The sequence below is a fragment of the Macrosteles quadrilineatus genome, unplaced genomic scaffold (assembly GCF_028750875.1).
Source record: "Macrosteles quadrilineatus isolate MER2022 unplaced genomic scaffold, UCM_ALF_1.0 Scaffold_7__1_contigs__length_78375512, whole genome shotgun sequence".
NCBI classification, from domain to species: Eukaryota; Metazoa; Arthropoda; class Insecta; order Hemiptera; family Cicadellidae; genus Macrosteles; species Macrosteles quadrilineatus.
In genome coordinates, this window is record NW_026542600.1 from 66036082 (window position 1) to 66059098 (window position 23017).

At 36.0% G+C, this 23017-nt stretch overlaps 1 protein-coding gene across 1 annotated transcript in view; it reads right to left on the minus strand.

Moving 5' to 3' along the window:
* Positions 1-18357, minus strand: part of LOC128999057 (uncharacterized) — a 57382-nt gene extending 39025 nt beyond the window's left edge. The window contains exons 1-2 of the mRNA XM_054425414.1: positions 18274-18357; positions 556-598 (exon numbers count right to left, since the gene is read on the minus strand). Of these exons, the coding sequence (XP_054281389.1) occupies positions 556-598; positions 18274-18357 (127 nt within the window). The remainder of the gene's footprint in view (positions 1-555; positions 599-18273) is intronic.
* Positions 18358-23017: the final 4660 nt, after the last annotated feature.

Consider the following 23017-nt stretch of genomic DNA (forward strand, 5'->3'; position numbering starts at 1 on the left):
CTTGGATCCCAGAGGGACGTCCTTGCAGATGGTTAGTGATTAGATCCCAGCGGCCGTCGTACGTCGTGATACCGGTGATCCCGGCTACTTCCGAGGTTCTGTAGAAGCGGATTTACGTCTCTACTAGGTCTGTTTGTTTGGATAAGTGCAAGAAACCCTTTAAGGCTTGATAAACTCAATAAAAACCAAAGTTGTTGCTAATACAAATTTCCTGCTCTGTAGCACAAATTTGAACAAACATTTGAAAAGTGATACTTTTGAATTATTTTCACAAATTGTATTTCTTAAACTCACGAATATTATGCTCGTTGCCAATTACTTGAATATCGTCAAGGATTACTGTTAACATTGATTTTTAAAACAGCTATTGCCAAAAACAATTCAAATTAACTTTTAGTTACACCATGGAAATGATATAAAATAAATCAATTATGAAAAATAAAAACTGTGTGGACAAACCAAATAAATTCATACATGGCCTACTTAAGTTATGAAATGTATTAATCTATTCTATTATACTATCTTTGTACAGTTATTATACTAAAATATACTTACTTTTAGAACTGCGAAGACTAGAAAGAACGAGTGCCATTGTAACCTGAAACAACAGTAATTAAGAGATAAATGTGCATTAACAATCAATCTACCACTAAAATGACTGAACGTTTACAATACAAAATTATTATAGAATTTACGGAGTTCAAAACATGAGCATTTTAAATGATGATGTATAAAAACAAATTTTTGGCACTGCACTTTAATAAGACAAAAGTAGTAAGATGTCAAATAATTTCTACAAGTCATGTCCTAGCCTAAACCGCCGAGTTTCAATATCTCGTAAGTATCGTAACAAAAGCTTTGTAGTTCAAATGTTGACTTTTTGGGGTCCAAAACGCAGGTGACCATTGGTACTTCCTTAATTAGATTTTAAATATTTAATTAGGTCACTTTGTTTGATTTCAATTTATATTTTCTTTAATAAAGAAGACACTTGTAACATTTCGATTGCTTACGTTCAACAATTTTTTTTTTATTTTAAGAAAGGGAAATAATTAGACAGAACTAAGAGTTTCAGCTATTTGCTGCAGACAAACCATATTGGCTTTTTTGGCTGAATTGTATGTGTTTTGTAAATTTGTATTTTTTTGAAAAAAATGAAAGTTTGCTTCTTTTTGTTGATTCTTAAATCCAAAGTTGATTTATATTCTGATATTGCCTTTGCTCCATCTCTGATGGTACAGTTTGATAGTTTAAAAACATATCACTGTATGGCGATCCATCAGTTTTATACTTTCTAATCTAAAAAAATTTGCCTCTGTGTTTTTTCATTGACGATTTTTTTTAGAAACTTTAGGGTTTTTTTAAAAGATCGTTTAAGTTAACACGAGACCAGTACCATCTTACATCCAGATTACTTTACCAAAATTAAATGTAACGTGTAAGGTTTTCCGAACCATTACTCATGTTGTAAAAATGTACCTTTCTGAAACTCATGAAAATGCCTGTTATTTTAATTCAAAAGGCCCTTTTGAAAAGTTTTTAAATAATGTAAAACTTAAATAGAAAAATATGTAGAACACTTAACTAGTATTTTATTACGTACCACGTAATAAATTATGATGTATAAAATGCACGATATAAAACTATTTCATTTTATTAATGGGTTAGGCAAAAGTCTGGAACCCCCTGTTAACTTTTTAAGGCAATGCAGTAGGAAAAAAAGGGTTCATCAAGAGAAATTGAATGGTGCAAACTAGAGGTCAATATCGCACCCCTAATCAAAATGGCTGCCATTTTAATTATTTAAGATGAGCAAGCAATATAAAGTCTGGACACCCCCAGTTAACTTTAAAAATTTAATATTTTAATACTGACCAAAAGGTAAACTATCTTTTTTTATAAAGGTATGCTGAGTTTGTTTTTCCGGCTATAACCTGTTAAAAAGCTAATAGGGGATATTTAAAAATTACTGCCATTTTGATTAGGGGTGCGATATTGACCTATAGTTTGCGCCATTAAAATTTTCTTGCAAAACCCTTTAAAATGAGGGGGTCACACGATAGGTGTTTACATTTGAAGATTTGGGGCTGCCCCCAAAATACCCCATTTTGGGGGCCGGGTACAAGTTCTAGCTTTAATGTAAAAGTAATTTTTTTAATGTTGTATACATGTGCCGAGTTTAGTTTTCCCACTGCCACACATTATAAAGTTAACTGGGGGTGTCCAGACTTTATCTTGCTTGCTAATCTGAAATTAAAATTGCTGCCATTTTGATTAGGGGTACGATATTGACCTCTTATTTGCGCCATTCAATTTCTCTTGATAAACCCTTAAAAATGAGGGGTCACATGATAGGTGTTTACATTTGAAAATTTGGAGCCATTTTGGGGCTGGGGCAAAGTTGTAACTTTGATGAAAAAGTGCTATTTCTTATGTTGTAAATATGTGCTGAGTTTGGTTTTCCTACTGCAACGCGTTAAAAAGTTAACTGGGGGGTTCCAGACTTTTGCCTAACCCTATAGTTACCATATTGGACACAATTTTACTATAGTGGAAACTTGTTCATGTAATGTTAAAATTTACATTGTAAGCTCTTTTTAAATCAAAGCCGTTACTGTTATTTTACTGTTGTATTGAGTTTTGTAGATGTTTTTGTTATTTGACCACTTTTGTATTGATATTGTATTAAATGTTAACTTGTTAAGTTCCGACTTTTGTTATTGATATGTTAACTTGTTATCTTATTATTAACTCGTTATCTATTGTATATCTGAACAGATTTTTTCTCTATGTATTGCATTCCTCCTGCTAGAGAAAATTTGTATTTTAATATTATTCAGCATTGTTATTGAAACCAATCTTATGTATTAGAAGTAGCTTATTGTACAATTAAAATTAGTTATAATTGTAAGGCTTATTGTAAATGGCATTGCCGTGGAATAAATAAATGAATAGTTTAGAAGAATCGTATCCCTAAACATGTTTAGATCACCTCCGTTAAAAAACGACCAGCATGCGGCTTATCTTTAATTTCTCCTTATTAATATCTTTGTTATAGCCTTTGCAGATTTTATATCTAGCACTATTCAGAATAGTTTGACGTGACTTAAATAGTGCTACTTGGTAGAAAAGCAAAAATAAGAGCATTACACCTAGTTGTAATCAATGTGAATATTTTCAATCCTGTGAACCAGCCTGCGTTCCCAAGCGAGGAAAGGGACTACTGTGAACAGGTCGCAGGGTATCACAGTCGCTACAATATATACAATACCACTGCCACTGTCCTGTTATAATCGGTCTCGTACAATGCCTGGGACACAATACCAGAAGGATTAACTCTTCCTGTACAGTCTAGGTTCCACGCTGAAAGTATATGTGATTTTATTGTAGTCTTTCTTATAACAAAATCTTTATATTTATCGTAATTATGCTGTGAAAAAAGCGCTGTGAAAACGTTGCGGGACTAAAGAAGTTATTTTGTTCATTTGACAAAATCATAACCAGCTGCAGTCAAGATCAGCTATACAGTTTAGAGTTTAAAATTCCTCCGCTGATTTTGCCGGAAAAATAGTCCGAATTGAAAAAATACAGTTTTATCATTATTAATATTTTTCAATATTTATCATCGTTTCACGTTGCATTTTTCACTTTACTGACTAGACAAATTCAAATTTAAATATTTTATGAAACTATTTTTAGTTTGAATTTATTATTGGGTTGGTGGAGTATGTCCAATGCATATAAATAATGGTAACATCTGTTGGTATTTAATATCAAAACTATATTGAAACCAATAAATTTGGAAGCAAATAACCAATTTAGTAGAGAACGAAATGGTTTTCAGTATCACGAAATGTATTGGTAAAAATCACATTTTAACAAACACATTATAAACAAACAAAATTAAAATCAAAGCAAAAAATTTACACAGAATAGTTGGTACAGTAACTAACTAAGTAAGTAAGTAACATTGTTACTTTACCCATAAAAATATAGAGAACGTAATTGAAAACTAGGTAACATGCTAAATGTATAATATGTAAAAATATGTCTTAATTCAAAACCTCCAGATATAATAAAAAACTAAATTTAAATGGAAACGGTGGCTTACAGTATTGACCTTGAATAGTCAGAGAGAACGTCTCTTCCCATTGTAAAATCTATAGCATGTCTTAATGTGGGTTTCATGTTTGTTTTTTTTTCATCTTATTTTTCGCAGATTTTATAAGTTTTGTTTTATTGTTTGATCATAAAACCAAAGAACAATTGTTTATAACTATATTTAGCAAATTCCCCGAATAGTAAATAAGCTATTATCATAGGTCTTATGGTAAGACCTAAAAACAGGACCAGTTTACTTTTCGTATATTTACAGGGTGGACAACTTAACTGTGCCACCATTAGAAACCATTATTTCAAGAAAACAGTAAATGGAGAATATAAACTTTTTTAATTGCATTAAAAAACTATGAATTCCACTTTTTCAAAAATGTCCATCCTTTTCTTATCTGGTGGTTGAATGTAAAAGTTCTAACCTTGCAGTTTATGATCTTTTTAGAATAATTTAAAACGGGTTTAGCCTGATTTATTTCCTCCGATGCTATTCGTTTATGAGTTACATCGTGTTAGTCCTGGGAAAAATGGCTTGCTGTGTTCATTATATTTCCTGTACCTCATAAACGAGAAGGATTGGATAGGGAATGAAAAGAATAAATAAGTCTTAAACAATTTAAAAATATAATAAAATATAAAGGATACCAATTTTTAAGCTAGCCACCATACTGAAACATGGCAGCCATTTTCGAAACAGAGGAATCAATATATTTAATACTGTATTTTTCGTCATACTACACTATTCTTTGATCTAAACAATCCATAAAACGCAAATATCGTACATTGTTTACCTTTAGCACATTATTACAATCATTTCCAAAATAATTGTCCGTCTCTTTATGCTATTATGAAAAGATGTATTACTGTTACTTTAGATGGAATAAGTATTACATCACCAACACAATTGTGAATTCTAATTTAACGACTAAAATGATTTTAATTCTCAATTTGTTAATACAAAAATATACTGCTGTGAAAAATACAATATGGCACGACAATAAACACATACAAATTGTCATAACAGTACCATAAAACATTTTGTTAATTGGGACTATTTCCTTTGGAAAATTAGCCAAAGAATTTTAAAGCTATAAAAATTTCGTTCACGTCCTTGACTCTAGCTGATTATTTTTTTCCCAAGAAGAAATAGAGCTACTTTGGTCCCGCAACGTATTTATAATAACATACACTTTTACTGCAGTAGGAAAGAAATTTCTTAAACTAATATTGCGTATGAATCAGCTGTATCCCACTACAAGGTGTAGGCCTACATTTGACAGTAGCACAGGTACATAACTCAATAACTCATTTATTGAACCAATTATAGATATACAGTATTTACATGTATTGGTTACGTCAATCAATTTAACATTGCCTAGTTTAAAGATCCAGAGGCGATTACATCATAAAGCTATACACTTATAAAATTAACCTAGCATTCAACAACATTAAAATCATTTAAGACTTAAGAAAATACTAGGGGCATGTAGGGACATAAGTCCCTAAAAAGCGTCAATGGCTAATGCCTGTACACCACATCTTTGTCTAAAAAAAGTCACTCTATTTGCTTTGGTTGTTGTTATCTATATAATATTCACTCCAATGTTTCTCCTTTATGCGTTACTAAACGACTATCTGATTGTGATGAAACTTAAGGGCAGTAAATAAGTACTATACAAAATGAACAGTTTTATTAGCCACATTTATGGTTTTAGGGATCCAATTTCCCAGTTGTCGAAGCCAATACTGACAGTTGACACGAAAATCTTTGGTTTGGTTTTTGGTTTTCAAAAAGTCTTAATTATAGACAACGTTATCCCTTGTTTTTATATAATATACAGTGCATTGTAGAGTTAACTGGCTAGAAGTAAGCCAACTGCCTGTATTGAATACTGGCTTGGAATGTAGCGTGATCAACTATGTTAAATTAAACAAAATTCAGCTGCGTATGGCTTCCAAAGCTATTCTTATGGAGAACATTTTACGTTATATCTCAATTTCGGTTAACATTTTGGGAATTCCACTATTTTTCCCGCCGTCACGGGATAGAGACCTTTAATTTGAGCCCTCTCCCGTCATTCTACGACTTCCCAGTCGTCCACAAATTTGACGCAAAGAATCGGCTTACGTAATTTATAGATAGATTAAAGGCCTTAAACAAATCGGTATAAATAATACGTGTCGCGTCAAACTACAAAGGCGACCTTGACTGCGAGAGATACAAAAAATCGACGACCTAATAATGAATTTGTGAGTATGAAACAGCTGTAGTCATACTAAATACAAAGGATCGTTAGACAGTAGCACGGGTACATTAAACCTTAACTTTGAAAAAATTCCTTCGTTAGATGTTTATTTATTTATTTCGTGAGTATTAACATGAAAGGTAGGATCAAGAGTTGTAAGGCCACGTTCGTTTCGTGCCGTGGGCAACTAGACCAGCTGAGGAATAATGAACTTGTGAAACAACGGGGGAAGGAAGGTGCTGAAAAACCCGGCCGTTGCACCATGCCGATGAAACTAAGCCTACGTCTGCGTCACGTTCGCTCACTGACTACTGAATCTGGTATAGGCCTATACAGTAGCAAGGTAAATAAGTGAATATCAACTAGTCTGCCTGGATGTTTACTAAATGTCTAGAAACAAGACATATTTATTCCCCATTTAAATACAGTAACATTAGATTTAACGAGTGCTTGTGGTTGCTGCTACGGGTAAGGTAAAATGTGATGTTCTGACCAAAGTAATAGTATAGGATTAAGTAAATAAATTTGCTAAGTTTCATCAACATATATCCATAAACAAGTAAACTCTTAACCGTTTTCTTTTTCTCCATAAGGATAACATGGGAATTAAAATAAACGATTTTTGGAATTTTCTCTGTTCCTTCATTGTACAAACAATGCTTCAATGTACAAAATCGTTTGTTTTTTAAGCTCTACACGATGATTTTAATAAAAATTTGGTATTTCCATGTTTCATGAGAAAATAAACAAACTTTTTTTGAGATTTCAAATCTCCAAAAAATTGATACACTGTTTCCACGATCCGATCTTGCTGGTTCACAAACTCATTCAATAGTATAGTACTATAGTAGTATAGTATATCTCGCTTTACACCTTCAAGCGAAATTTCATTAAATTCGGACCAAATTACTCGATTTATATATATATATATATATATATATATATATAGACGTTTTCACAGAACTTCGGCGTCACGGGCGATTATACCATGACGTCAAAATGCTAAACGTTTGGATCGAAAATTGTATGATTTCGTTGCGAAAATCCAGCAGTTTAAAGTCATACCTATTTGCTCATAATTGTTAACGGGATTATTAAGTCCTCGATTACATTGCACATAATCACTAAATCTACTTTTTAAATGCCTATATTTTCAAGAAATATAAATGTTTATTATGTTAACCTTTTTATAAGCCAATTTGTATTATTTGGTCTTGAAGACTGTTTGTACGAGCATATAATAGTCAACGTACCTCCATTGTCTTTAGATTTAAAATGCTATGGTGAACGGTTATGTGTACCAATATTATCATTATTGATTATTTATTTTCTAAATGAATTGATATGTGAAGTCGTATAAGAAGGTATATGTTTTGAGACACATTTTTACTGTTTGGGGTTAATTTCTTAAGTATTGGTCTACTTAAATTGTTTTCATATTACCATTGATTGTTCTGTTGGTTGGTAGTAACTGGAAAATGCAAGAACTTTTTTGCCGGGAAGCAAGAGCATTCAGAGCAGGCGAATATTTGGAGGTCAAAGGGCGTTCCGTGTAATTTATTATCAGACGCTAGAAATCAGTTAAGTTAGGTTAGGCTAGTTTAGTCAGTTATTTAATGTATCCAGTAAAAATATTTGGGTTATAAATACTGCTACATTTGCCTAAACTAACCTAACCTAGTAGTAACAGGACAATGCTGGAATGTTTTGCCAGAATGAAATTATTTGGAGTATAGGTTAGGTTAGGTTATTTTAGTCAGTTATTTTATGTTTCCGGCAAAAATATTAGGGTTAAAAACAAACCTAGTAGTAAAAGTAAAATGCGAGAATGTTTTGCCGGAAAGATAGTATTTGAGGTTAGGTTAGGTAAGTTTAGTCAGTTATTTTATGTTTCCGGCAAAACGATTAGCGTTTAAAATAGTGCTAGATATGCCTATAAGCGAACCTAACTTAAAGAAACCTAACCTAACACAGCCTAACTAAACCAAACCAAACCTAGCCTAACTGATTTGTAACTGCTAATAATGAATGACAACGTGGAACGCCCTTTGACTTTCAATAATCAATTAGTCAATTAGTCGCCTGCTCCGAATACTTGCTTTCCCGCAAAAAGTTTTTTTTCAGTTACTACTTACCAACAGAACAATCAATGAGTATGATACATAATAAAGGCTATATCGCAAACGTTGGATTTATGCATTATATAAAATTGTTCTCCTTTAAAATAAATTACAGTATGTTTATGACATCTTTGCACTCCGGAATTAAAGTGTAGCATAATCAACTCAATAGCTGCAGTTTTTAGCTTTTAGCTTTGGAAGACCTCTGAAGCGAAAATTCATACATAATCTGCAAGAGAGAGAAGCTACAACTGATCGTAAGGAAACTTTAAAAATTGATACTTTTCGGTGTCATTGGTTGCAATATAAGCTATAATTGTCTAAAAATTATTTATATTAACTTTAAATTGAAGGCATAACCTAAAAAACTCTATGAGTTTTGTAATTAAGAAAATAATTATTCTTTTTAGTTTAGCTAAAAGTGACGTTCAAAACACGAGTAAAATTGGGTATATACATATTCTCGACCCGATAAATCTCGCAGATCAAACAAGGTCTCAAATATGAAATGACTCATTTTCCACTCTTGTTATTAAATATACTATTCTGTGAATCATGTTCAACAAAATAAATAACTGACGTCATTGTGATGCGTACAACTATAGGGAACTAACAGCATTTTGGCGTCATAATTGCACTCCAGTTTCAAAGTACTGTGAAACATTTTGAAAATTTGCAGCACTTTGGCGTCATTGATCGATTTATGCCCTATTAAGGAATTGGGATTTTATCGTAAGCAATGTGTTATCCATTCCATCATAAAACATTTTCGAGTTATTTACCATATACAAAATCCTATACTCTAAAAACAAGCAAGTTGGCGGAAAAAGTTTTTTCGTACTACGATATTTGCTTTTTGTTTAAAATGGGGTATGTGGCCACGAAAAACCTATTGGAGTTGTTCACAAGGCTGGAAAAATCAATTTACCGTCATACAGCCCTTTAAAAGTGCCCATGTTATCGTCAACACCTTTTTGTACCAATATAATTGCACTTCTGTATATTATACAATCTGTATAAGCATACACAAATTTCTAAGTTTTGCGGAAAATTATAGAAATTGTACCGCAAATCAGCGTCATTATTGCTATCTACCTCAATTAGCCAAGTACTCTCAGCATTTTGGTGTCATTAGTTTTATTTATAACCCATACTTATTTGTTTTTAATATAAATCATTCAATAAATCTATAAATGTATGTCTATGGTTCATATTCTACGAAAAAATTAAATACAACTGCTGACTTCAATGTGCTGCGTAAATTTTACAAATCTTACAGCATTTTGGAGTCATAATTGCTCTCTGTATATTATACACACTTTTCTTATGCACACACTAATTTTTTAAGTGTTTCGGGAAATTATAGAAATTTAACAGCGTATTAGCGTTATTATTGCCGTCTTACTCTATTAGCTTCGTGCCATATTAAAATTCTAAGCACTTTGCTGTCATTAGTCTTAATTTATTACCTATACCTACTTGTTTTTAATAAAATCGTTCAATAAATCTATAAACGTATGTCTATGGTTCATATTCTACGAATAAACTAAATACAACTGTTGACTTCAATGTGCTGAGTAAAATTCAATAAACTTACAGCACTTTGGCGTCGTCAATGCTCTCAGATTTCGAAGTGCTGCGTAAATATTACAAATCTTACAGCATTTTGGAGTCATAATTGCTCTCTGTATATTATACACAATCTTTTATGCATACACTAATTTCTATGTGTTGCGGGAAATTATAGAAATTGTACTGCATATTAACGTTATTATCGCTGTCTTCCTCTATTAGCTTTATGCAATATTAAAAATCTCAACATTTTGGTGTCATTAGTTTAAATCTATCACCTATATTTATTTGATTTGATTTTATTATAAATCATTCAATGAATCTATAAATGTATGTCTATGGTTCATATTCTACGAAAACAATTAAATACAACTGCTGACTTCAATGTGCTGCGTAAAATTCAATAAACTTACAGCACTTCGGCGTCGTCAATGCTCTCTGATTTCGAAGTGCTGCGTAAATTTTAAAAATCTTACAGCATTTTGGAGTCATAATTGCTCTCTGTATATTATACACACTTTTCTTATGCACAGATTAATTTCTAAGTTTTGCGGGAAATTATAGAAATTCAACAACATATTAGCGTTATTATTGTTGCCTTACTCTATTAGCTTCGTGCCATATTAAAAATCTAAGCATTTTGCTGTCATTAGTCTTAATTTATTACCTATACCTACTTGTTTTTAATAAAATCGTTCAATAAATCTATAAACGTATCTATGGTTCATATTCTACGAAAAAACTAAATACAACTGCTGACTGAAATTTGAACGTGGCCGCTTGCATCAATCTCCCAATGGAACATTTTAAGGTTACAGAGTGGCAGTACCACCGTGGTGATACATCCAACCTCGAAAAAATGAACGTTAAATAATAACATTGTGGTGGCTTACATTTTAAGCAAAAAAAAAAAAAGACTGGCCGAGACAGTTCAATTGTTACTCTTTGTTGCCATAAATGAGAGAACCGTGTTCCTTATCTGCGGTATTCACCACACTTTCAGGAACTTATTGGAAACTCCCTATCTGAAAATGAGCTCTGAGGCTTAGATCTAGAAATTATTTAAAGAAAAATTCGTCAATTCAATTCCGCCTTTGCCATGGTCAGCTCTGAAGCTAATTTATATGAGAGGGTCACCCAGGGGAACTACAATTTCAAGATCCATGACAGGTTTTACCTCCGAGTAGGTAATCTAATTCCTTAAGAAGGTCATCCTGAACACACACAGATGTATAATAAGGACGATGTTGGCTCTGGAACCCAACAGCGCATGAAACACAATTCAAAGAAAGAATGCAATGAAAAATATATGCGGGAAATTAGGAGAGGAATTTAGCTTGCTACATTAGGTCTGAAAAACTCACTTTAAAGTGTGTGGTTGACATTTAAGTTCTCATATGGCTACGTCAGCTTATGGCTTCTAATATGCATTTTGGGGGTTTTGTAAGTGCAATGCATTTCTTGTGAAATAATTCATTTAGGACTATATTCAGAATATTTTTTTTCGATTAAAAAAACATCTGAGCCCTCATAAACTTAAAGTCATGCAAAACTTACTGCTTACTTAAAGTAAGCATGTGTGTTTCAATACTAGTTAGAAGAAAACAACAAATTACTATACATTATAAAGAAGTCAAATAAAAATAGCAAGCCTTGCCTCAAAGTGCTGCGTAATGTTTTTCGCAAAACCCAATATGTCATAATTAAAGCAATGCTTATTTATTCTATTGTTATTAATGATTGTAAAACTATCAGCATATGATTAAAAATTCACAAGAATTTCTAAGTATTACTTAGAATATTAGAACAATAATATGATTTCAGCATTTTAATTTTACACCGACATCAATTGGCTCTAAATAACTTAAGAAATTGGAAGTTTTTGGTGTCGTTGGTTGCAATATAAGCTATAATTGTCTATAATTTATTTTCCATGATCATGTTCTGCGAAATAAATAAATGACGTCAATGTGATGCGTACAACTATAGGGAACTAACAGCATTTTGGCGTCATAATTGCACTGTGGTTTCAAAGTGCTGCGAACGTTTTTGAAAAGTTGCAGCACTTTGGCGTCATTGATCGAATTACTTAGGTGATTGGGATTTGATTGTAAGCAATGTGTCATCCACTTCATAACAAAACTTTCTCGTGTTATTTACCATTTTACAAATCCTATACAGCATTTTGGCGTCATAATTTCACTCTGTATATTACACACACTTTTTATGCATACACTAATTTCTAAATGTTGCAGGAAATTATAGAAATCTCACAGCATAGTAATGTGATTATTGCTAACTTCCTCTATTAGCTGCGTACAATATTAAAAATCTCATCATTTTGGTGTCTTTAGTTTTAATTTACTATAACCTATACTTATTTGTTTTTACTATAAAACATTCAATAAATCTATAAATGTATGTCAATAGTTTATATTCTATGAAAAAACTAAATACAACTGCTGACTTCAATGTGCTGCGTAAAATTCAATAAACTTACAGCACTTTGGCGTCGTCAATGCACTCTGTTTTCGAAGTGCTGCATAGTTTTTTTTTAAATCTTACAGCATTTTGGCGTCACTATATCATGGCGTCTCCTTTTGGCATCACTCTGTATATTATACACACTTTTTTATGCATACATTAATTATTTTTAAGTGTTGCGGGAAATTATGGACATTTTAGAGCATATTAGCGTTATTATTGGTACCTTCCATTATTAGCTGCGTACAATATTAAAATGTCAGCATTTTAGTGTCATTAGTTTTAAATTATAACCTATAATTATTTGTTTTTACTATAAATCATTCAATAAATCTATAAATGTATGTCAATGATTGATATTCTATGAAAAAACGAAATACAAGTACTGACTTCATTGTACTGTGTAAAATTCAATAAACTTACAGCACTTTGGCGTCGTCAATGCTGACTGATTTTGGAGTGCTGTGTGAATTTCAGAACTCTTATAGCATTTTGGCATCATAATTGCACTCTAAATATTATACACTTTGTATATGCAAATACGGTAATTTCTAAGTGTTGCGGAAAATTATAGAAATCTTACAGCATATCAGCGTCATTGTATTTTGCCAGCTTATGGGGCATTTTCAGTGTTCTTCTTAAGTTTATAGACGCCACATATCCAACTTTGAGTTGACCGATCAACCCAGCCACAATAGTAGTGACTGACTGCGCTTGTGTAAATATGATTATCCTCAATAAGACGCTACACAAGCTGGCAAAATGCCTTGTGTGAAATAAAAATCTTACCTACTCAAGAAGTACAGGCAACATCAACAATCTCATATAATCCAAGTTCTTGAAATTTTGATAGAAAAATGAGTATATAGTAAATAATTGTTCATTGAAATTGATAATCTACCGACTTTAATATAACTGTTTTTTGTCGGAGTGAAACTCAAATTTTCAAAACTCCTGAATAGTGTTGTGTATTCTTTTCTAAGTCCATTTAACCAATACTAAAAGTGTCATGCAGTTTCAAACAAAATCTCAAACCAAAGAGGCAAAGCAAATATTTTGATTTTAACTCATTCATTAAGTCAAATAGATCAACACATGTTTCCATTATAAACAATCTAATTATAACCAGCTCTTTACAAAGTTAATAGTTTAATTTAAAAAGTTGCAACTTGTTACAAAGTATACACCTGTTTAAATGTAAAAACATTGTTCTCCATAAGGATAGCCTACACTGGGACAGAGCCCTGATAGATTTTTTTAAAGCTTTGAATTGCGTATCAATTGCTTTAAGTTGAACCTTAGTCAATTCATGAGCTCTTGCGGATTGTAGTTTTTGAAATATAGCCATCAGTGACTGATTCAGTCATTCGTCCAGTAAGTGAGTACATGGCAATTACTTTCTTTGTATAGATATATTCTCGTTAGTTTCAAAACATGTGAATGTGTTTGTAGTATATATGAAAAACACTGATCTATATAAGTTTTCCATTAAATTATGGAAAATTGGAGCATTTCATGTCGTAAATTTGAGGGTATATAAGCTTTCATTGCATCCATTATTTATTGTATACTTATAAATGTATTTCTTTGCATCATATTGCATGAAACAAACAAAACAAAAAAATACTGACTTCAATGTCCTGCGTGATACTATAGAAAACAAACAGCATTTTGGCGTCATCGTTGCATTCTGAATCTGAAGTGCTGTGTAAATTTCAGAAATGTTGCAGAACTTCAGCGTCATGGATATAGAATTAGGAAAAGATTACAACTTAAACAATGTTTTATGTTTTCCGTTATAAATCACGCTCTTTAATTTTCAAACATACGTCTCTATACTGAAAAAAATATTCTAAGTTTAGTGTAAAGTTATGAAAACTAATTTCTGAGTGATACATATAATCATAGAACAATTACAGTATGTCAGCTGATCATTGCATTCTGACCTATATTAGGTGCATAAAATAAAGGGTCATCGAAAAAGGTGTCCGTGATTTCAAAGCTTAATAAAAAGGCCCTATATACAGTAAAATATTCAGAGATGCATTAAAGCATGCAGAAACTCATAAACTTTTACCTTAATCTTACATATTTATAACGTAACCCCATTAAAACAATTGTTGTAAATTCATCAGATGGCCTAACAACGTACCGAAACCTAGATCGCATAGATCGACTTATTTTGAACTGGGTACTAAAGGTATTTAAACCACTACAATAGTTCTTATTTAATAAAATAGGATAGAAAATGGATGGACTACTTTCCTTCTCAGGCTTCATTCATTACTTTGTTTTCGACTTAAGAGTCAATATATAACACGATGGATTTGTTGTCTAAATTCGTATGTTATTTTGCGGCACGTTTAGCCGCTCGGGTTTACTAGTATTCAATAACTTCTTAATGTATATTCACCATATTTTATAAAACAAAATAAATGCAAATGCTGAATTTTATGTGCTGTGCAAAATAAAAAAAAACCTACAGCATTTTGGTGTTATCATTGCACTCTCGTTTCAAAGTGCTGGGTACATTGTTTAAATGTTGCAGCATTTCGGCATCATGGAAAGATGCATTAGGAATCAAAGATTATTACTTAAGATATGTTTTTATCTTTTCCATTATAAATGATGCTCCTTTATTTCTAAATGTATGTCTGTATATGGAAAAACTAATGTTTAAGTTTTGCGTGGAATTAGAAAAAAGTACAGCATATTGATATCATCAGTGCATTCTGATCTCAAATAGCTGCATAAAGCCTTAAAAGTTGCAGCATTTCGGTGTTATAGTTATACTCTATATGAGCTATTATTATCTGTTTAACTATAAACAACTCTACAAATGGTATCTATAAAGTATTCCCACGATTTTGATTCTTTTTAACTGTAAATAATTTTAACTGGATTACATTCCACGAAACAAAATGATATATAAAAAAAAACTAATTAATCTGATGAATGAATGTGATATAAAACCTACAACATTTAAGCTTCATTTTTCAATGTGCTGAGTAAATTGTTGAGAATTGCAGATTTTTGTTGTTAGGCCTATTTATACGTTTTTAACATTTTATTACCATTATTAATCACACGGGGACATTTACAAAAACCCTAATGTACAGTTACAACTCAAGACAAATGATCTTTATTGTGCCTAGAACAACAAATAAATATTCTAAAAGAACAAGGGAATATTTGGTAGTATTCATTTGGTTGGACAAGACCTCATGACTTTTTCCAGATGCAAAAAAAGTTGCATCGTCCACAAACATGATTGTTTTTGCAGAAATGTTTTCGGGCAAGTAATTTACCATTATTAAAAACAGAAACGGTCCCAAGACCGACCCCTGTAGTACTCCATACATCACCTCGGTAGCAGCAGACTTTGCGTCTCCTACGTAAACTTTTTGTTGCCGATTTGTAAGATAAGATTCAAAAATTTTGATTTCGTTGCCAACTATGCCATAGTAGTTTAACTTTTTTGAGTATTCCACGGTCGACACAGTCAAAAGCCTTGCTTAGGTCACATAAAGCGGCCTGATTAGACAAACCACCCTCAAAACCCTCAATTACTGAGGAAGCAAGGGCCCCAACTGCATCGCCCGTAGACATGCCAGGTCTAAAACCAAACCAGAAGAACAAGGGAAGCAAAAGACTGATTGAAAAAGAAAAGACCGATTGAATAAAAAAACACTGTGAAATAAAAATTTATAATAATTGCTACCAATAAGCCATTACAAGCTTTTGTAGCTAAATTGTATAAGTTTTGTAATTTTGTATTTTCGGAAACAAATAAGTAAATAAATAATGCTTTTACAGGAAGAAAATATCCACATCATTAGAAATACGGATTCGGAACGTGAAATAGACTAATAAACTTAATTATAAAGATAATATTGCAAACATTCTTTGGGAATAAGTAGATCTAAACTTAGTGTAGCATTGCAATGAAATTTAGTGGTTACAAACGAAAGTACAATCTCTCATAGAAGATATGGGTAGCGGTAGTGACTGTTAAGTCCTTAAGTCAAATGTAACATAAAATAGATTTTGAAAATTGGTTTATTGATAGGTAAGTTAAGGATAGTTTTTTTTGTTTTTTTTTGGGGGGGGAGAGGAGGGAAAATGCTATTACGCACACAGGTAGCCAGCCTGTAGTGTGAGACTTCTGAAACTATCACAGACTACTCACTAAAAAAACCCCTCTACTCTGTTGGACACAGACCTGGAATTGTTTGTCACATTACTTTAAGTCAGGCCAGCATGTGACCTAAGCCCTCGGGGCTCTCACCGTTTTTGGCATTTAGATACTTTATGACCTACACCACATTCCGGTCAAGGTCGAGCTTCTTGGCACGGACAATACCCTGGATGTAATGTGACACACATGTCCAATTGTCCTCACCCTCCGTCATCATCGGGATGACCGTGTCCACTGACAGCAGTCCTACTAACTGTTGAGCCTCCAGGCGGGGCCTTTCCCAACGCTGGCAGTGGGAAAAGGTATGTTCCACGTCGTCAGGAATGCCTGGGCAATATAAGCAATCGGGTGACACGGCTTTGCCCATCCTGAACAGGTACGACCGGAAAAAGCCGTGACCTGTCAGAAATTGGGTGAGGTAGAAGTCCACTCCTCCGCACCGCCGATTAACCCAAGGTTGGACTTGCTGTATCAGTCGCCTGGTCCAGCATCCCCGAGTCTCCTGTTCCCAGCTCTCCTGCCACAGCTGGTAGGTGCGGGTGCGTTCCTCTGTTCGTGCATGGTCCTCCCCACGGCGCTGATAAATTGCCTTTCTCTCCGCCGCCAAAAGTTTGACGGGGATAACTCCAGCCACCGCCAGGACAGCGGGTTCGGACACTGTTCGGTAGGCGGATGCAACTCTTAGTGCTGCCTGACGCTGCACTTGGGCAAGCCGCATCCTATATACCTCCTTATTGAGAGCGTCTGCCCACACCTCAGCACCGTACAAGAGTACGGACTGGACAGAAGACATTAACAGCCTTCTACGGCTGGACCGAGGACCTCCGATATTGGCCATCAGCCGGCTAAGAGAGGAGACCACCTTAGCGGCCTTTTCCACCGTACGGAAAATCTGATCCCGCCAGTTAAGCTTGCTGTCCACCATAACCCCAAGGTACTTGGCAGAACGAACGGTCTGAACTTCGACGGCCCCTACTCTCAACGGCACGATGGTGTCAATCCGTTTTTTGTTAATATCACGATCTCAGTTTTGCTCAAAGCAAGCGAGAGACCGTGGTCTGTCATTCATGCGTTTATGGTACGCATAACTCGGTTCAGCTTTAGCTGAGCCAGCTCAACGCTACGTGCAGCTATCAAAACTGCAACGTCGTCTGCGTACCCAACCAAAGCAGTTTCCTCAGGCATTTCAGACCTCAGGAGGCTGTCATACATTCCACTGCTTACATTCCAGAGGTCTGGGCCGAGTATGGAACCTTGGGGAATCGATGTCGTCCCTTAATGTCTCCCAGCAACTGCGTTTACTCCGGTTGATGGCTCGACGAAGAGACCTCCTAGCCACTCTGTAAGCATCCGACTTACGACGTCTGTCTACAGGTACTCTGGCCCTGGTAGCAAGTCTTCTGGCTCTCAATGCTAACCGACGCAATTCCGCAATCTCAGCAGTCCACCAGTACACAGGTCGCTTATTGCACCGGGATCTCCTGCGAGGCATAGACTCATCGCAAGCCAAAACGATCAGTCCCATCATGAATGTAACTACCGCCTCTGGGTGAGCCATGTCAGATGCGGGAGGAACCACCGGCGTTCCTCGTAAGATGGCTTCATTGAATTTTGCCACGTCCATTTTTTTAAATTCCATCGAACGGGCATTTGATGGAACGCGGCTACTCGTCCCTGATGACCATCCAGGACATCAAAAATTATGTACTGGTGTTCACTGGCCGTGTAATCCTCCAGGAATCTCCAGGCTCTGATCCTTGGCAAAAAAGAGACTTAGATGCAAGGGTACTGTCTGGGATCGTTCCCCGCATCCCAGGGCGCCGGAAAGTTGGCGTGTTGCCCTCGTTGACGACAACGAGTCCGGCTCTGGCAGCAAAGTCCAGAATGTACTTGCCCCGGGAATTTGTGAGGGTCATTCCCCACTCGACAGCCCTAGCATTAAAATCCCCACCCACGACGACGTGTCCTGTGGTATTGCGCACGCTCTCTTCCAGGCGGTCTATCTTCTCACGAAAGTCACGGATGGCCTCGTTGGGAGTGAGGTAGACACTAAAGTAAGTGACATCCCGGCACCGAACCCAAACGAAACCTCTGCCCTTCGCGTGACCCCGTACTTGTACTTTAGCTGCATTACGCGCCCAGAATGCAGCAGTACCAAGACTATCAGGGAACCAAAAAGCTGGGTCCCTATCACGGTACTGGTACCGTTCGCTGACTAAGAGCGCGTCGGCATCGTGTTCTAGGGCAAGCTGACATAGAAGTGCGTCAGCCGTCCTGGATCGCTCAAGATTGCACTGAAGGATTCTTATCTTCGTGGGAGGGCTTTCGCTTGTTGTAGTGCAGATTTAAATACACTACACTGTCCAGACCCAGCTATATGCTTCAAGTGTTTGTCAGCGAGCCCATTTTCTTTGCAAAGAAAACAAAACTCAACCTGGCAGTCCTTACGGATGTGACCAACCTCCCCGCACCGAAGGCAGTTCTTGCTTCGGTCCGGTCCCTTGCAGTTTTGGGAGGAATGGCTGAAACAGAGGCATTTAAAACACCTCTTTACTTCCACTCTCCGTCTGATCCTGCAGTTGACCCTGCCGACTCTCAGATGCTGGAGTGCCAGCACCTTATTGGCATGTGCGTCTGCCATCTCGGCGACCACCATCCGCTGCTGCCTCCAATTCGGTTTTGTGAGCCACACCTTAAGAAAAGCCGTTTGCCCGCCAAGCTCGAGGATAGCTTTCTTCAGGGCTTCAACAACATCAACCTCCGTCGACACACAATCAATGTCTCGAACCTCGACTGATGTCTTTGTCTCAAGAGCACGGACGGTGCCCTGGCCTTCAACAGCTGCCTTCAGTTCGGCAGTGAAGGCTGCTTTGTCTTTCGACCTACCCAGTTCAAGGAGAACGTCCCCGTCCCGGGTTCGTCTAATCGACCGTACAACCGTATCGGTCTGCTCTGGCTTAGCCTTAGCCTTAATTGGATCCAAGACCTCGGCGAAAGATCTGCCCCCTGAGGGTTTGCCCAGGATTGCCTCCGTCCTGGGCTTTTTTGGCCGGGACTTTTTCGGAGCAGAGACCGAGCCGGGCCCAGTTTGAGCCACGCCGGTCGGCTGTGCCTTCACTGCCACATTCGTTTTAGAGGCGACCTCCGCCCACCTCAATTGCCTCTTCTCCTTTTAGGAACGGCGTTTTTCCAACGCAGCCTCAGGTGTCTCCACAACTGATCCCTTTCGGGAACTTCCCTGAGGGAGGGTCGTAGGTAGCTGTGGCTGTTGGTTCTTCACAGAAGCTGCAGCTATGACCGAAAAGGATCTGGGCACAGCAGACAATGGGTCCGTCTGAGTCGCCTTGACCTTTACCGTGGTCCTTTTGGTCTGGACGCCTTCTTCTCTTTTTTGAGGACCATCCGATGTGGAAGGCCTCTTACGTTTCTTAGAAGGCAGCGCTCTTTCGTCGGACAGAGACACAACCTTCTCGGCAATCTTCTCCATGGCTACCTTACTCACCACCCGGCAGGCAAAAACGAAGCCAAGGTCATCCTCCAGTTTGGCCATGCCGTTTTTGACTACTTGATTAACGGCTTTCTGGGTCTGGAAGGTGTCCAGCATAGCCTTTATCGTAACTTCCATGTCTTGGAGCGGGGTTTCAATGTCACTCTCTGCGTCAAGATATTCCTGACGCAGAAACACCATCTCAGAGCCTTCCGACCTCGTCGTTGCTGTGGAAGGCTCCTCCGGCATTCCAACAGCAGAACTTGCTGGCAACGCCAGCTCAACGCCTGACTCTTCAACGTTTTCCACACCGCTCCCAGCTCCACTTGCCGAAGGAGATCCTAAAAGGGGGAACTCCTTAGTGCTTTTGAAAGGTGCAGGTGGCGGGGATGTCCTCACGTTTTTTGGTGGTGGTGATCTCTGAACCTTGGAGCTACGAACAAAAGGGTCCCGCTCCACTTCCAATGTTTTTTCTGCTCATTTGAGCTCTTCATCGAAAATGTGTTTATGGGGGTATTAAAAGCCATCGTGTTTATTCCAGCGCATCGTGCGGCAAGGAGCGGCCCGGAATCAGTCAGGAACGGGTATACCCTCGGGGACAGTAGCCCCTATCCCAGTTCCCCGGGGCCCGACCTCCGTTTGCCCAGCACCGGATACCTGACGTGCCGGGGGTCACCCGTCGCAATGCAGAGTCCGACCTCTACATCCAAGCCGCACTCCCTGACCAAGGACCGAAGTGGCTGGCTTCTCACGACCCACTAAGAATACCCATCGGCAGTGCAGAGCACACATCAACCCCTGCAACACAACAGGGTCACTCCCAGGGACTCCCAGTGAGTTCGTCGGTCACCCTTTTAGTCGCCTCTTACGACAAGCCCGAGAAGGCTGCAGTGCTATCCTAACCCGGTACCGAACGGGGTGTAGTTTAGGGTAGTAAATGCTAAAAATAACGTACGTTACTCGTCAAAAATGTGTTTACCGCACTTGTATCACACCCTCGACTTCGACTTACACAGGAACGACCACACTTGTCCTAGTAAGCACTGACTTTCCGTACTAGTAACGTAATACACTATTTCACCATCTCATCAGTTATTACATTAACGAACAATAAAATAGTAATAATGATTATCTTTCTGTTTAAAGCCTTTATGAGTCGTGCGGAAGTTATATCATTTTCTAATTTATTCTATACTTAGTAATCTCAAAACTAACATTCCTTATGCAAGGAAAGTCACCTAATCTATTTGCATTACTCATGACAAAAAAAAAATAAATAAAAGGTAATATAAAGGTAGGTTAGCTAAAGGTCGCATCATGGGTAAAACACTTTTATCACGGAATGGATTGGAATGATGGATACGTCCCATACAATGAAATAAAGAACGTTTTTAATATGATTTTAGAAGACTATGACTCTATTTACGTCAAAGGGTCGGAAAAACGAACTGTTATTAAAGGTATTTTGACAGGCAAGAATAAACATGTTTTTTATATAGACACAATCTTTTGCCCTCGAATAAACGAATTAAAAAACAAACACGTTTTAGAAAATGCTTTTATCACATACAAAAATCATATCAATGTGCTAATGAAAATGGCCGATTGCTTCTAAACTGGTATACGGATAACGTTTTAAAAAAAGTCCACACTTTTGCAAACTGAAGAAGGTGTAATAAGACAAATTTGTGAAATAATTGGTAAATTCAATAAACGTGATGAATATGGAAATCCATCATTATCGAATCTGCACATACCGGAAATATCATATCCGGCATATTTAAGGCAACACAAATAACGCTAATATGTTGTTGAATTTCTATAATTTCCCTCAAAACTTAGAAATTAATGTGTGCATAAGAAAAGTGTGTATAATATACAGAGAGCAATTATGACTCCAAAATGCTGTAAGTTTTGTAAAATTTACGCAGCACTTCGAAATCAGAGAGCATTGACGACGCCAAAGTGCTGTAAGTTTATTGAATTTTACGCAGCACATTAAAGTCAGCAGTTGTATTTAGTTTTTTCATAGAATATAAACTATTGAAATACATTTATAGATTTATTGAATGTTTTATAGTAAAAACAAATAAGTATAGGTTATAGTAAATTAAAACTAAAGACACCAAAATGATGAGATTTTTAATATTGTACGCAGCTAATAGAGGAAGTTAGCAATAATCACATTACTATGCTGTGAGATTTCTATAATTTCCTGCAACATTTAGAAATTAGTGTATGCATAAAAAGTGTGTATAATATACAGAGTGAAATTATGACGCCAAAATGCTGTATAGGATTTGTAAAATGGTAAATAACACGAGAAAGTTTTGTTATGGAGTGGATGACACAATGCTTACAATCAAATCCCAATCACCTAAGTAAATCGATCAATGACGCCAAAGTGCTGCAACTTTTCAAAAACGTTCGCAGCACTTTGAAACCACAGTGCAATTATGACGCCAAAATGCTGTTAGTTCCCTATAGTTGTACGCATCACATTGACGTCAATTATTTATTTCGCAGAACATGATCATGGAAAATAAATTATAGACAATTATAGCTTATATTGCAATCAACGACACCAAAAACTTCCAATTTCTTAAGTTATTTAGAGCCAATTGATGTCGGTGTAAAATAAAAATGCTGAAATCATATTATTGTTCTAATATTCTAAGTAATACTTAGAAATTCTTGTGTATTTTTTAATCATATGCTGATAGTTTTACAATCGTTAATAACAATAGAATAAATAAGCATTGCTTTAATTATGACATATTGGGTTTTGCGAAAAACA